Raw genomic sequence first — 15,756 nt, 5'->3', positions numbered from 1 at the left:
AGCTTCCCCACCGCGCACGATGGAGGCCTTCAACTTTGCGACGTCTCTTGACCTGACCGAGTTGTCGGTTCATGTCCGAATGTAGGCAGCCTCGTAGAATAACTGGATAACTGGATATGTGCTGAGTAATGCAGAGATCGTCTTGATGGGAACCAGAAGCCCATCCCGTACTCGGTGTTGTTGAAGAGGCCGGACCTTAGGCACCGAGCTTCAAATATCAAGTGGGTCGCCTCTCACCTGGTGAGAGAGGAGAGTGGAGTACTGACCAGAGTGTAGCCCAAACTTTGAGCTGTACGTCACCGCGCAGATATGGGCAGATAGCAAGCCCCTCACTGTGCCCGTCCAAACCGCCTACAAGTCCTTCAAGAACGCGCGCATCTGGAACGAATGGCTGCAGCTACCCGTGACGTATGCGAACCTCCCCGCCTCCGCCCAGATAGCCATCACAGTATGGGACCTGTCACCCGCCGAAGACACCGACTCGAGTCTCCATGCCGTGCCCTTTGGTGGCACGACAATACCTCTCTTTGACAACGACAACACGCTCCACAAAGGTCGGCAACGCTGTCGCATACACCGCTTCAAGGCAGCAGATGGCCTCACCAACACTACAACGCCGTGGGTAATACCGCCGGCGCGCAAAAGCAGGAAAGCGCAGGTGGAGGAGGATACCGTGGACGAGCAGGTTGCCGAGATGGAGAGGCTCGAGGGCTTGCTGAAGAAGCAGGAGATGGGCGACCTGCCGACCAACAACTGGCTCGACGGCCTGGTATACAAAAAGATGATGCAAATACGGAAAGAGGCGCTCAAGGCCGAGGCTGCGGCTTTGAACCGCCAGAGCAAGACAAACGGGACCAACGGCTCTGCAGACAGCGAGGACCAGGAACTCTTCTATCTCGACATCGAACTGCCCCGTTTCGACCACGCCATCGTCTTCTCCGACGTCGAATACCCACCGCCCCCCGTATCAGACTTGCGATTGCCAGCCGAAGCCGATGTGAGGTTGCGACCTCCACCCGAAGTGTCATTTGGACCGGGTATTGACATCGACGGTATTGGATACGGTGATGCGGATGCAGGACGGCTCATCAAGATCTACGACCCTGAAGTCGGCCGACGAGTGAACCCTGCCGAAGACAAGCATCGCGAGTTGATGCGCAGCCAGCAGACCGATTCACTCGACCGCGATCGCAAGCCCAACGTACACGTTCGAGATAAGCTCAACCTGCTGCTCTCTAAGGGACCGCTCGAGGAGATCACATCACACGAACGAGACGATATTTGGAAGTTCAGATACTTCTTGCTACGCGACAAGCGGGCCTTGACCAAATTCGTCAAGTGCGTGAACTGGAAGAACCCGCGAGAAGCCCGGCAAGCTGCACCCTTGCTCGATAAATGGGCAGAAATAGATGTCGACGACGCGCTCGAACTCCTTGGACCCCACTTCGACCACCCCGTAGTACGAAGCTACGCTGTCGAGCGCTTGAAGAAAGCCGACGACGAAGAGCTCCAGCTCTACCTTCTACAATTAGTGCAAGCACTCAAGTATGAAGCACCGGGCGAAGGTGATGATTCGTCACTGGCGCGTTTCCTGGTTACTCGCGCAGCCAACAGTTTCACACTGGGCAACTTCTTACATTGGTATCTCATGGTAGAGATCAGCGACTTCAGCACCGACCAGGAGCCAGAACATCGTGAACTCTTTGCTAAGGTCGAATACGACTTCATGGTTGAGCTGGAGAAAACGCCTGAAGGTGTTGAGACCCGCAAGACCTTCCAGCGTCAAGGCGAGCTCCTCACTATCTTGGCCAAAATATCCAAAGACGTGCGCTTTGGTGGAGGAGATCGACCTACTAAGCTTGCCCGTCTCAAGAAGGCGATTGCTGACCCGAAGAACGAGCTCACTAACTTCGACCCACTACCTCTGCCTCTCGATCCTTCCGTATACATCACGGGAATATCGACAGAAGACTGCAATGTTCTGAAATCTTCGTTACTGCCCATGGTACTATCCTTCAAAACGACCACGTCAAACCCGTATCCGATCATATTCAAGACTGGCGATGACCTACGGCAGGATCAACTCGTCATTCAAATCATCACATTGATGGATCGACTTCTTCGCAAGGAGAACCTGGATCTCAAGCTAACACCCTATCGTATTCTAGCTACATCCACCTCCGCAGGCGCCTTCCAATTTGTCCCATCGATGAGTATTGCAGCAGCGTGCCAGAAGCACAAAGGCTCCCTACTTGCCTACCTACGCGCTAATAACCCCGACGACAGCGCCCCACTCGGCGTTCGGAAGGAGGCAATGGACACTTATATCAAGTCCTGCGCTGGTTACTGTGTAATAACGTACCTCCTGGGTGTCGGCGACCGCCATCTCGACAATCTCCTGCTCGCACCATCGGGTGCATTCTTCCACGTAGACTTTGGATACATTCTCGGACGGGACCCGAAGCCTTTTGCACCAGCCATGAAGCTTTGTCGCGAGATGATTGAAGGTATGGGCGGAGTGCAGCACCCGAACTATCTTGTCTTCAAAGAGTACTCCTACACGGCATGGTCTACCTTGCGCAAGTCTTCAAACCTCATCCTCAACCTATTCGCTCTCATGCAGGGAGCCAACATCCCAGATATCAAGGTTGAGAGAGAGGGTAGCGTAAGAAAGGTCCAAGAGCGTATGTGGCTAGGAAAGGGTGTCGGTGGTGCCAAGGGTGAAGACGAGGCAGCGAGAGAATGGGAAGGGCTCGTGGAGGAATCATTGGGTGATTGGAAGGCCGGGGTAATTGACTGGGCACATGAGTTTGTTCAGACCTATTGGCGGAAGTAAACCAGACAACAATAAGCACGATAGGTGGAGCTGTTCCCTTAGTGTAGGGATCCATGCACATGCTGTTGTTTGATAGTGAGGCATCCCCAGTGCCAAGGCTAACCCCGCCAGATCGACGTCTCCAGGGCTAGCACACGGCGCGTATCCCGGTGGAGACTCCGATGGAGAAGCCCCTCTCCACACACTTTGGATGTTGTATGACTTCACTCACGAAACGTGCCACCGGAGGAATGCAAATGGCGGGTTTCCCAATCGCGAGTACCCGCAGCATCGGTAAGCGTACGTGGAGCTGCTACAATGTAAAAGACGTGTCTATGCCCCTCCATGTCCGGGGCAGTCACACGTATCCGTAGGCTTGCACGGCTACTCAGATAAAAACATCATGTTCACATCCAAGGATAACCGCCTCGTTTTCACATACGATGCTGAACAACTATGGATCGAGCCTTGGGGCCAAAACGCAGTCCGCGTGCGCGCCACCAAGATGCCCACCATGCCACAGGAAGACTGGGCGCTCCTTCCCCAACCCAAGGTCTCTGCCAACATCGACATTGCCAGCAACGACGAGTCAGCAACCCTGACCAATGGCCTCGTCAAAGCCACCATCAGCAAGCGAGGCAAGATCACCATCTCAAACACCAATGGCAAAGTTCTCTTAGAAGAATACGCCCGTAACCGCCGCGATATCGTCGACCCCAAATGCAGCGCGCTGGAAGTCGAAGCCCGGGAATTTTATCCTATTCATGGAGGCGACTACAAGCTTACTGCCCGGTTCGAAAGCCTGGATCCCAAAGAGAAGATTTACGGAATGGGACAGTATCAGCAGCCTTACCTTGATATCAAAGGCACACAACTGGAACTTGCGCACAGGAACTCTCAAGCTAGTGTACCCTTTGCTGTTTCCTCGCTTGGTTATGGATTCTTGTGGAACAACCCGTCGATCGGCAATGTGGTGTTTGGCAAGAACATCATGAGTTTTGAGGCGCTGTCGACCAAAGTCTTGGACTACTGGGTCGTGGCTGGTGACACGCCAGCGCAGATTGTCGAGTCGTATGCCGATGCCACTGGGAAGGTAAGTCCCAATGTTCATGCCATGAGGTGAGTAAGGAGCTAAACATATGCTATTTCAGGTACCAATGATGCCAGAATACGGTCTAGGCTTCTGGCAATGCAAGCTGCGCTACCAGACCCAAGAAGAACTCCTCCAAGTTGCACGAGAGTATCGGAAACGGAATCTCCCTATTGATCTCATCGTAATCGACTTCTTCCACTGGACCATGCAAGGAGACTGGAAGTTCGACCCCAAGTACTGGCCCGATCCCGATGCCATGGTCAAAGAACTCGAGGAGCTCAAGATCGAGCTCATGATATCCATCTGGCCAACTGTCGACCGGCGATCAGAAAACTACGAGGAAATGGTCGAGAAGGGTCTGCTCATCCGGACTGAGCGTGGTGTGCGAACGGCAATGACCTTCCAAGGCCAAACGATCCATTTCGATTCAACGAACCCTGCTGCACGGGAGTACGTATGGAACAAAGCAAAGCAGAACTACTACAAGAAGGGCATCAAAGTCTTCTGGCTCGACGAAGCAGAGCCCGAATACCGCCACTACGACTTCGACAACTACCGCTACCACCTCGGCCCCAACGTACAAATCGGCAATATCTACCCCCGCGAATACTCCCGCGCATTCTACGAAGGCATGGAAGCCGAAGGCCAAAATAACATCGTCAATCTCGTCCGCTGCGCCTGGGCCGGCAGCCAACGCTACGGCGCTCTCGTATGGAGCGGCGACATCTCCTCCTCCTGGGGCACATTCCGCAACCAACTCGCCGCAGGCCTCAACATGGGTCTCTCGGGTCTACCCTGGTGGACAACCGACATAGGAGGTTTCCACGGCGGCAACCCCGATGATGAGGCATTCCGCGAACTCTTCGTGCGCTGGTTCCAATGGGGCACCTTTTGCCCTGTCATGCGCCTACACGGCGACCGCGAGCCACGCCAACCCAAGACCGCAGACAGCCCATCCTGCCGCAGTGGCGCAGACAACGAAGTCTGGTCGTACGGCCCCGCTGTCTACGAGATCTGCAAGAAGTACATGGGTATCCGCGAGGATCTACGTGAGTACACGAGAAAGCTTATGGAGGAGGCGCATCAGAAGGGCTCGCCGGTTATGAGGGCGCTGTTCTATGAGTTCCCGCAGGATAGCAGGTCTTGGGAGGTGGAAGAGCAGTATATGTACGGAGACAGGTACTTGATTTGTCCGGTGCTGGCGAAGGGCCAGACGAAGACGAAGGTTTATCTTCCGCCACTGGAGGGTGGTAAGAAGTGGAAGAGTTTTTGGGGTGGAGAGACGTGGGATGGTGGGAAGGATGTTGAGGTTGAGAGTCCGTTGGAGATTATGCCGGTGTTCGAGCGCGTATAGGATGATGTCGACAGACTCTAATTGAACAATCTATTTCTCTATTAGGGCTTACTTGACTCCAACGCGCATTCTCTTCTTCGTAGAGTAATCGTTGCCATGTCGAAGGTGACCTTGATGTTTGCAGCCCGTGCGAGCCCCACCCTTCCAAGCTCGTGATTACTTCCCAGTTATACTGTAAGCCACGCCATCCTCCGCCTGCCACTAGATCCCATCGCTCCTGCCCCCGCATGCATCTTGGCTGGGTGATCACGATGACTGGGATGCCCTGTCCTTTGTCTAACCTCGAGGTCGAGCTGCCTGGGCATATATCCACGCTTTCTCCGCACAATACCTGCTCCTACCTTTCCAGCGATGACCTCCCCCGGAGCGCAGGAGCGGTTTAATGCAGTGTGTTCAGTATGCGGTCGCGGTTTCGGGAAGCAAGAGCATCTCGTACGTCATATGAGGATCCACACACGCGAACGGCCGTACCCCTGCCCTTCCTGCCACAAGTCCTTCTCACGCCGTGATGTCCTCACCCGTCACATCGCAGCGCACAATGACCACAGCGACGTTACGACTCAGCTTCCCGCATCGCGCGCGTGCTTTCGATGCGCTTCAGATCGCGTCAAATGTTCGCGCGGTCCAAAATGTTCCAGGTGCTTGCAACGTGGCTATAGCTGCCAGTACCCGGCACTCCGTAGCGCGCGAGGCAGAACGGCGGATGCTGGCGCGAATGAGTCCACAGACGCCTTCAGTACTGGGGATCTGCATCCGAATAATGTCGATCGAGACAGCAATGGCGAGTTCAGGACAGCGGACTTCAACGATGCAATAGGACAGTCCTCTGTCAATGCATGGGCGTGGAATAGCAACGTCGACAACAGCTTGCTCGCTTCTGACCCATTCGGCATGCCTGGTTTAAGTCTGTCAGACGTGAACTGGTTATCGCCCCAATACTCAGGCCCCATTGACCTGGATGCACTACTCGCAAACTTCGGAGGCCAAGCTAATGGCACCGTGGAGCAATGGACTTGTTCCATCGCGCCAACAACACCCTCAATACCTGCGATTACCACAACATCACATTCATCAGATCCGAATAGGATCATACCTGATACAGACCAGCAGTCAAAGGATACTGCCTCCGTAATATCTACATCGACATCGGAAAACAGATACTACGTTGATGGGGCAGGTGCCAGAGCCCCGTTCGGTGGCAGATCGCAACACTCGGTTTGCTCAGAAGAAACCATCGACTTGCAAGATGCGGAAGCTAACGATGCTTCTGCATCGCTTGATACCTCTGACGATGACAAATTGTGTCCACCAGCAGCCTATCAATCTCTGCTGGAAGGCATTGCTGCTGAAAGCCGCGATAGCCCAGTCGATCTGAGCGCTTCGAACTTTCCCACGTATGAGCAAGTCGTAATCTCTGTTCGCCACTACTTTGACCATTTCCACCCAGTATTCCCCTTCCTGCGGCGGTCTTCCTTCGCCCAAGATGCTTCCAAGAGCTGGCTCTTGCTAATCGCCGTCTCTGTTATCGGCTCAAAGTACTCACGGCTATTGCAGCATTCCCAAACAAGCGAATCCCTATTTGGTCTGCTGAGTACAATTCTCACCCGAAGCAAGTATGGACTAGACCCACAAGATTCGGCAGGTAACGAGGACGTCGATTACAGCCCGAGCTGTTCCCAGTTCGTTGCCCACCCAGATCTACGGATTCTACAAGCCGGCATCCTGAATATCGCTTGCATGCTGCATTCAGGCAGGAAAATTCTGGTAGAACGTGCCCATGTAGAACGACACTATCTAGTAGAGGGCTGCCACACACTCCGTCTACTTGTTCAGACGAAGAAGTCTTACGATCTGACAAGGACGGCTGATCCTGAGCAAAACCCCGACTTTCGTGAATGGGTGTCGAGAGAAGCAATGGTTCGTACTGGGATGATGGTTTGGGTAATTTGTTCTTATTGTTATCGAAAGACGCGTAGCTAACTGCAGCAGACACTCGATACGATGTTCGTGTATCAGTTTCAGGCCAAGCCCCTCATCCAGTTCGACGATATTGACGTATTGTTGCCATGTCACGAGGATGTATGGGACCAACCAGGCTTAATTCGACAGAACCAAAGGCGTCTTACAAGTGTTACCTTTATGGAAGCACTAGAGATGATCTACGTGGAAAAGCGGCTACCCGTCGATTTAGGAGAGTTCAGCATGGGTTTACTTGTCAGTGCCATCTATCGCCATACCCGGGATGTTGTGGCCCGAGATCGCATTCGTCTTAACTCATGGACACCAACATCTACGCCACAGCGACGTAGCGATATGCCACCACCCATACAACAAGACTGGTCGCCGACAACGCGGTCTTCAATCAAGTGGCGTAACAGCGCCTGTGATAGCTTGGATGTCCTGCATTGGCCTGCGAATAGTAAGGTCGCACGCCACTCAGGCTTCGAGCACCACACTATCCTCCAGCTGCATCTAGCTCGTCTGATCATACTTGCGCCCACTAGCGCCATACAACGGTTTGTATCGGGATCTGCATCCAACGAAGCCACGCTAGTCGATGCCGAAGACGGACAGTCATTCGCGACGGCGCGAATTCAGGTCCTACAGTGGGTGATTCGAGATCACTGCAAAGCTAGATTGTGTCTGGTGCACTGTGGGGCCCTTTTCTGGCACGTTCGCAGGTACAGTTGTCGCAGCCTGTTCGAGCCATATGCGATCTACATCGCGACACTCATACTTTGGGCCTTCTGCGTCTGCATGCATCTTCCCGAAGCCGTTGAAGCCATTGGTTCTGAGTCAGATGAGGAACCGGAACCATCGTTCCTCCATCTTGACCGGCCACTGGACGATGAGCTAGTACAGACGTATGTGCGTGTGGGGCATAAGATGTCCGCATACATTGCCAATGTCGGCAGTCTAGAGCATGAAGCAGCTCCGGTGCGGATTGCGAAAGAAGGGATCTCAATTTTAGCCAAAAGTTCTGGAATTTCATCAAGTCCAGACGCCAATTCACCGTCTTCTGCGCAAGATGCGGGTCACACATGGGGCATCGAACGGTCTTATATAAACCTGCTTCGACTTCTTACGAAAGAGCGATAATATGAATATCATGCAGTCTGTATCATGCAACGTCCCGACCTTAAGCTTTCACCACATCTCATCTCATCGGAAGAGTAGATCCTGGAAACAGGTTCCCTACAGCTTCCGCTTAGCGTGTCACCCGCCCTCACGATACCTCGGTCATGCCAGCAAGCCCACGATCACGGTAGTACCATGACTGGTAACGGCCAAGTTCTCGTATTCTTCGGCACAATAGACGCCGGAGCCTCACGGCGCTTCTCCATCGGGGGCCTTAGTGAAGGATCCACGCTACCGGTAGAGTGGTCACGCCCCGCACGCGTCTTCCTGGAAAATGCCGCGTCTAGGGACATCTCCACCGGAGTGTGGCCTTTGCAGGAACAGGCCAAGCCTGGCATGCACCCCATGGGGTAGTTGTGTTCCGGTGGAGAAAACCTGGGGTAGCAGCCATGTTCCATGCATGGATGATCGAGCGGCTTGGTGCAGGATGACCGACTATGTATATACCGTGGCCATGTCCGTAGATCCACATACTTCACCACAACCACGAGTTCCTGAGATCTGTATCCGGACTCTTTGGTCCGCTGTCTTCTTGTTGCTTCTACATACCTGGTGCACGCACCGATCCAATCCGACCCATCATGGCAGACATGGACGAAAAGGCCGCGACCATGGAACACCACGAGGTTACCTTCGACCAGGCCAAAGCGGCTGCCGACGAGGAACACGAGATGACGTTGATGCTAGCCATCCGCAAGTACCCCAAAGCTGTGCTCTGGTCGGTATTGCTATCCACCTGCATCATCATGGAAGGATACGACATCGTCCTGATGAGCTCGTTCTTCGCACAGCCGTCCTTCTCGCGCAAATACGGAGAGTTCAATCAACGCACTCAGACGTATGAGATAACAGCATCGTGGCAGAATGGACTCAGCAATGCTGTGAGCGTGGGCACCATCATCGGCGCATTTGCGAATGGGTACTTTATCCATCGATTTGGGTACCGTCCTGTTTTGCTGGTATCGCTTGCCTCTATCTGCGCGCTGATCTTCATCTCTTTCTTCGCGCCCAACGCCCCCGTCCTCCTCGTCGGTCAGTTCCTCTGCGGTATACCCTGGGGTGTCTTCGCGACCATGGCGCCTGCCTACGCCAGCGAGGTGTGTCCGCTAGCTCTGCGAGGCTACCTCACCGTATACGTCAATCTTTGTTGGGCATTTGGGCAACTCATCTCCGCTGGAGTGCAGTCGGCATTCTCAGGCAACAACACACAATGGGCATACCGGATACCCTTTGCCATCCAATGGGCATGGCCTATCCCACTGTTTGCGATCCTCTGGATGGCACCCGAGTCCCCATGGTACCACGTTCGTACCGGCAACCTCGAACTGGCCGAGCAGATGCTTATCCGTCTTGGGTCTGTCTCCCAACGTGATATGGCTAAGCAAAAGGTCGCGATGATGGTTCGCACGAATGAACTAGAGAAGTCACTTGAGGAAAACACATCCTACCTTCAATGCTTCAAGGGCATCGACCGCCGTCGAACGGAAATCGCGTGCATGGTTTTCGCCGCACAGCCCATCTGTGGCTCGGTCATGGGCGGCACTCCCACGTATTTCTTCGTCCAAGCAGGCGTTTCAACCTCTATCTCTTTCAAGATGTCCGTCGGCGGTCTCGGCATGGCATCAGTCGGCACACTAATCTCCTGGGTCCTCATGAGCTACATCGGCCGTCGAAAGCTTTACCTCTGGGGCCTCGGTGGTCTAGCAGCCATCCTTTTCATCGTAGGGTTCATCAGTGTAGGCGCCGGCGACTCGTCCGGCGGCAACTACGCCCAAGCTGCTATGATGATCATCTGGCTTTTCTGGTACTACATGACCGTCGGACCCATCTGCTATGCCATTGTCGGAGAAGTCTCGTCCACGCGTCTTCGCAGCAAGAGTGTGTGTCTGGCCCGCATCAGCTACTACATCGCGCAGATCCTCACCAACGTGATCAACCCGTATATGTTGAACCCCACTGCTGGTGATTGGAAGGGCAAGACGGGCTTCTTCTGGGGTGGAGGCGCGTTGATCTTTTTCGTTTGGACGTTCTTCCGTCTTCCGGAGACGAAGGGCAGGACGTACGAGGAGTTGGATATTATGTTTGCTGAGGGGTTGCCTGCGAGGGCGTTCGCGAAACATAGTATTGATGCTTATGCGTATGCGCATGGGGATGAGGGTGATCGTAAGGTCAAGACTGTGGAGTGAGGGTACACTCTGGGCGCTATCTCGTCCCGTGGTATGTGAGAATACTATTATAAGTAGTAATGCATTCGCTTCAGTGCTACAAGCAAATCTGGGAGTCGCGTGTGGGGTAGACCAGATCCACAGGTTCTCCACTAGTGACAGTGCGGAGATAAGAGCACCTGATAACGCGTTTGATCCGTGCAGCCCCTGCCTCCACGCTACGACGCGTTTGTCTAGAACTTTCGAGCGTCCAAAGCAATGAATCGCTGTGAGGCTGCAGGTACCCGTTCCTATACTCCATTTCCAAAGGGCTACACGCTCAACTTTTCCGCGAGAAAGGCTCTTCCACGCCACCCACCCACCCCACAGCCACAGCAATCCCAACTCCACCTCAACCATGGAGGGCCCCGCGAAGCCCAAGCTACCAGACGCGTACGCGGACCTCGAAGTGAGCCCAGCAGCCTCTAGTGCCGAGATCAAGACCGCCTTCCACCGCCTCGCTCTCCTCCATCATCCCGACAAGAAGGCGCCAGGTGAAGCTGTCGATGCGGCCGACTTCCGACGAATCCAAGAAGCCTACGACATCCTGAGGGATCCGAAAGGCAAGACGCGCTACGATCAGTCTTATAGCAGTATACGGACACAATGGGACACCTACAGGAGGGAACATGCCGAATACATGCGGAATCCCAATGCATGGCGGCAGAAGCAATCCGCAGAGAGAATTCGTGCTCAGGCCGAATCGGATCGCCGTGCGGCGGCCATGCGAAGGGCGGCGGAGGAGCAAGCATGGGCAGAGGCACAGGCTTTCTACGAGGACGAATACGAGTACGAGTACGACGACGACAGCGATTACGAATACTACTCTGGCGGCTATGGCCCTAGCTTTGGAGGTGGCCGCTTCGGTGGTGGCTTTGATGGCTTTGACAGCTGCGACCCGGAGGAAATCCTCTTGGCAGAGTTGCTCCGACGGCGCGAGAACTTCGAAGCTGCGGCTAGACGTAACGCTGAAGAAAGGGCCAGGAAATCGGCGATCGAAGACATCAACAAGCAATGTATCGAGCGACTGAAGAAGGCGGCTGCGGCTCGACAAGCAGAGGGTGATGGTATACGTATCGTCGACCCAGAGAAGAAGCGCGCCATGGCGCAATTATGGGTCATCAGCTTGCAACGCGATTATGATTCTGAACTCCGGAAGGCTGGGTTACGTCCCGACGACGACTCCGTTATGGATCTAGGGTGGGAACGGAAGAAGGGCAGACAAACCTGCCTGTTCTGCGCTGCTCACGTACAGGAATACAGTTATCGCTGTCCAAGCGGCGGAGCTGTTGCCTGCCGGGGTTGCAAGAAGAAGATCGAAGCGTCATCCCCAATTCACCCGTTCAATTTCCACGGCACCGGCGTGGCGCCAAAGAAGGGGAAGGGAAAGAAAGGAAAGGGCGGAAAGAAGCCTCAGACGACTAAACGCCACTCTGATCCGGAAGGATCCGACTCGGTCGAGCGAGACCAGGACGAGGAGCAAACCAATGGAGATGAGGCAGAGCAACCACACAACGCGGAGGAGGAGGCCGCAAAGCGGGCAGCGGAAGAGCTTGCGCGTAAGGAAGAAGCCCAGCGACAGAAACAGGAGCGCAAAGCCGAGGCGTCACGACGAAAAGCAGAGCGTGAAGCACAAGCCAAGCTCGCACGAGAAGCTGAAGAGAAGGCTGCGCAAGAAAACGCGGCGAAAGAAAAGGCTGAAGCGGCCAAAGCTGCACGAGAACTCGCAGCTGCGCAAGAAGCTGCCCGTCTAGTAGCCGAAAAGAAGAAGGAGGCTCGTGAGCGGGAAGCTAGGGAGAAGAAGGCTGCTCGGAAGAAGGCCACGAAAGAGAGGGCCGCTCTTGAGAAGGCAGCACAGAAGAAGGTTGCTGAAGAGAAAATAGCAGATGGTCACGAAGTCCAAGAACTGAACGCTTCCGAACAAGACGCCCAGAAAGTCCAAGAGGTTGTCGAGCAAGAAGCAAAACAAAAGGCTGAAAAAGAAGCGAAAGCGAAGACCAAGCGTGAGGCAAGGGAGCTTGCTGCGCTCGAGGCGAAGGAGCGTGAGATACGGGAAGCTGAAGAATCCGCAGCACACGAAGCCCAGGTGCGTGCAGCACAGGAGGCTCAAGAGCGTGCGGAACGTGAAGCCAAAGAACGAGAGGCCGAGGTACTCGCAGCACAGGAGGCCAACTTTCGCGCTGAACTGGAAGCAAAAGAGACGGCAGAACGCGAGGCCAGGGAAATGTTAGAGCGCGTGGCCAGAGAGACAGTGGAACGTGTTACTAGGGAGACTATAGAACGTGTCACCAAGGAGACGGTCGAGCGTCTCAACAGGGAAATGGCAGAGCGTGACGCAAAGGCTGCTGCAGAACAACAAGCCGAAGCCTTCGCAGAAGCAGGCAATGCGAACGGGTACGAGAACGTAGAGCAGGTGTTGGAACCCTCGTCAACGAACACGCCGCCCGTGCAGCCCTCGGTCGCCACCGATTCAGCAATTTCCAGGAAGACCAAGAAGAAGGCGACTCGTCCACCAGCCACCTGCTACACCTGTAACGAGCAAGGCCATTTCGCCCGCGACTGTCCCATGAAGCCTGTCGAAGCCACCGCTGATAATAAACCCCAACCTCACGCCGGTACAGGGCCTGCGCCGAAGATCGAGGTGACTAGTAAACCGCCGCCACCAACACCTGCACCCGCAAAGGTTGTGGTTAAGCTTCCAGTACCTCGTAAACCGAAAGCAAAAAAGGTCGCAAACGACACCACTGCTGTACCTCCGGAGGCCACTGCACCTTCCATGGACGCCGCGGCTCCTCAAAAGCCTGCTAAACCAATCAAAGCGCCAAAGAAGAAAGCTTTACGTCCAGCGCCTCCGGAGGGCCAAGGGGTCAAGAACGTCCCTACTTTAATTGATCAACCCTCCATTCTACCTCCCACCAACGGTACCGCGAACGTGTCTTTTTCCGAGCAGACAAGCAAGCCAGCCAAGAAGCCGAAGGTGAAAGCCCCGTTGGCTTGTTATGTTTGCAAAGAGGTAGGACACAAAGCGAAGAGCTGCCCTGCACAGCATGAAGGACACATGTTCGATGTTGTCATGTAAAGGCATCGCCTCGTTACCACGCGGGATATAAAGTGCTCTGTACGGCGTTGAATCCATGGAATTGATTTAATGATACCCCATAGCGATGTATTGTCAAACAAGAACGAACACCATAACTAGCACAACAACATGAATGCCCTCTTAGAGCTTCCCACTAAAACAATACAAAAGACAAGTCCCACCACCATCTCACTTCCTACAACTCATTCCTCTCACTCTTCGCCTTAACCTTCAACGCCTCCACCGTAAACCTAACCTCCTTCTCCCCCGTATTCGTATGCCCAACCTTCCCAATCACCGCCCCATCCCTCGGCTCATTACTATACCCCTCCAACCCATCAAACGCACCTTCACACCCCGCCTCCTCAGCATCATCAACCCACAGCGGCAGAATCGGATAAATCGCTCCGGGTGCAAAAAACACCATATCATCCTGCACACTATAATGCCTCTGCAGCATCTCGGTCTTCAGCCACTCCCGCACTTTATACGGCATATCGGCCATGTTCATCTGTATGAGTTCGCGGCCGGTGCCGTGCACGTCGATGCCGCCCCAAGACCCTGCGTAGAGTTGCTTGTTGTAGAAGACTTTTAGTTGGGGGGCTTGGTCTTTTAGGTCGGGGTAGAGTTCGTTGAGCTTGTAGATTTTGGCGTTGTAGGTGTTTTTGGAGTGGCAGTGTTGGGTGTAGGGTTGCAGGGTTGTGGCGTCCCATTGGGCGGTCCAGAGGGCGCCTACAGGCGTGGGCTCGTCGGCGGCGGGTGTGGAGGATGGGGGTGAGGCGTCTGAGTTGGCGTAGGCGGTTGTTGCGAGGAGCGCGGGTGGGAGAAGCGAGAGGAATCGCATGTTGAAAGTACTTCAGTCTTTATTTATCGAAGTGGAGTGATCCCAGACGACGTGAGGATGCAGTCAGTGAGGCTGAGGTGTCGTAAATGCGTGTAAATTCCACAGCATACCGCAGTTCAATCCCAGCTATATATCTCACCATCCATATTTCTTGCGTTCTGTCCTTTTCACCTCGCGCGAGGTCCCATGACGTCTCCGCGTTCCTGTTCCGCTTTCCATATTAAGAGCCAGGGTTGTTAGCGACGCGACAGGAACGCGATAAATTAAAAGAACACGGTGGAGGCACGCTATGATGCTGATCGGCATACAGCTCGCCGAGGAACCGCCCAGTGCGACTCGTTTCGTTGCTTGATGCTTGTGCCTCAGGATGGCGGAGGTTGGAGTGTGGGGAACGCGGGGTGGACGACTGTCGCCGAAGATGAAGCGTCTGCACGTGCAGACGGGCTGAGTAACGCCGCTTGTCTAAATGAGACAGAATTCTTGCTCTTGTAGTTTCCCTTCTTCGACTTCCCTTACGAGCTCGCCGTTCATGATACTGTCGACATATGCTTCGCCTAGCATGAGGTATCTGTCGCCTTTCGGTCGTAACACGCATGGCGCATCAGCCCCGTAAAACACTACGACAATATCACCCTCACGCATACACGCTGGACCAATGCCGTAGTCCTTCTTGTCTGTACAAAAGAAGCGGAAACCGTCGCAGCATAGCCCTATTCGGTCGTGGTATTGGAATGCGTCGCCACTCAAGCTGTCAAACTCCGCCTTTGGGTCACGGTACCATTCAAGGTACTGTTTGAATCCTCCGTAGCTGGCGCGGCTTGACTCGCTACCGAACTCAGTAGAGTTTCTCATCGTATCATCTAAAGTAAGTGTCCGAGCTAACACTGGCAAAGCCACGTCGCTCATGGGGTTATTCCAATTGATCCCTTCGTAAACCTGAACGACTTGGGGATACGTTGGAAGTCCTCCAGACTTAGTGGAAGATGGTAAGTCGAATATCTTATCGACTGTGGTTACTTTGGTGTGAATGATACCGGTGAGGCATAATAGCTCGCCCTCAGGATGTTTATTAACGACAAATTGGGCTTCACGTCCGCTACAGGCGCCATGTCCAGGAATCACAACTGGATGACTTATTCGAGCAGCGAATCTAGGAAGATCCCAACGTGGTGCCCATGACCGGTATTCGTTGTCTCCGTCGTAATCGGCATGGTGTGATACGTGCGAGA

At 54.2% G+C, this 15,756-nt stretch overlaps 4 protein-coding genes across 4 annotated transcripts; 3 read left to right on the top strand and 1 right to left on the bottom strand.

Annotated features, from left to right (window-relative positions):
• Positions 1 to 19: 19 nt before the first annotated feature.
• J4E87_002934 (uncharacterized protein) lies at positions 20 to 5,262 on the top strand (the record flags this gene model as incomplete). The annotated part of the gene is made up of 6 exons (XM_049374568.1): positions 20 to 81; positions 135 to 221; positions 277 to 2,832; positions 3,105 to 3,115; positions 3,190 to 3,908; positions 3,967 to 5,262. The coding sequence occupies 6 exons, from the start codon at positions 20 to 22 to the stop codon at positions 5,260 to 5,262; spliced, it is 4,731 nt and encodes a 1,576-aa protein (XP_049235559.1).
• A 3,719-nt stretch (positions 5,263 to 8,981) lies between these two features.
• On the top strand, positions 8,982 to 10,586 carry J4E87_002933 (uncharacterized protein; the record flags this gene model as incomplete). The annotated part of the gene is made up of 1 exon (XM_049374567.1): positions 8,982 to 10,586. One exon carries the CDS (start codon positions 8,982 to 8,984, stop codon positions 10,584 to 10,586), a length of 1,605 nt encoding a protein of 534 aa, XP_049235558.1.
• Positions 10,587 to 10,962: 376 nt separating this feature from the next.
• On the top strand, positions 10,963 to 13,683 carry J4E87_002932 (uncharacterized protein; the record flags this gene model as incomplete). The annotated part of the gene is made up of 1 exon (XM_049374566.1): positions 10,963 to 13,683. The coding sequence occupies one exon, from the start codon at positions 10,963 to 10,965 to the stop codon at positions 13,681 to 13,683; it is 2,721 nt and encodes a 906-aa protein (XP_049235557.1).
• Positions 13,684 to 13,879: 196 nt separating this feature from the next.
• On the bottom strand, positions 13,880 to 14,527 carry J4E87_002931 (uncharacterized protein; the record flags this gene model as incomplete). The annotated part of the gene is made up of 1 exon (XM_049374565.1): positions 13,880 to 14,527. The coding sequence occupies one exon, from the start codon at positions 14,525 to 14,527 to the stop codon at positions 13,880 to 13,882; it is 648 nt and encodes a 215-aa protein (XP_049235556.1).
• Between the last annotated feature and the right edge of the window lie 1,229 nt (positions 14,528 to 15,756).

This window comes from Alternaria ethzedia (genome assembly GCF_023757985.1).
Source record: "Alternaria ethzedia strain BMP 0044 chromosome Unknown scaffold_5, whole genome shotgun sequence".
NCBI classification, from domain to species: domain Eukaryota; kingdom Fungi; phylum Ascomycota; class Dothideomycetes; order Pleosporales; family Pleosporaceae; genus Alternaria; species Alternaria ethzedia.
This window is presented reverse-complemented; position numbering and strand designations above follow the sequence as displayed.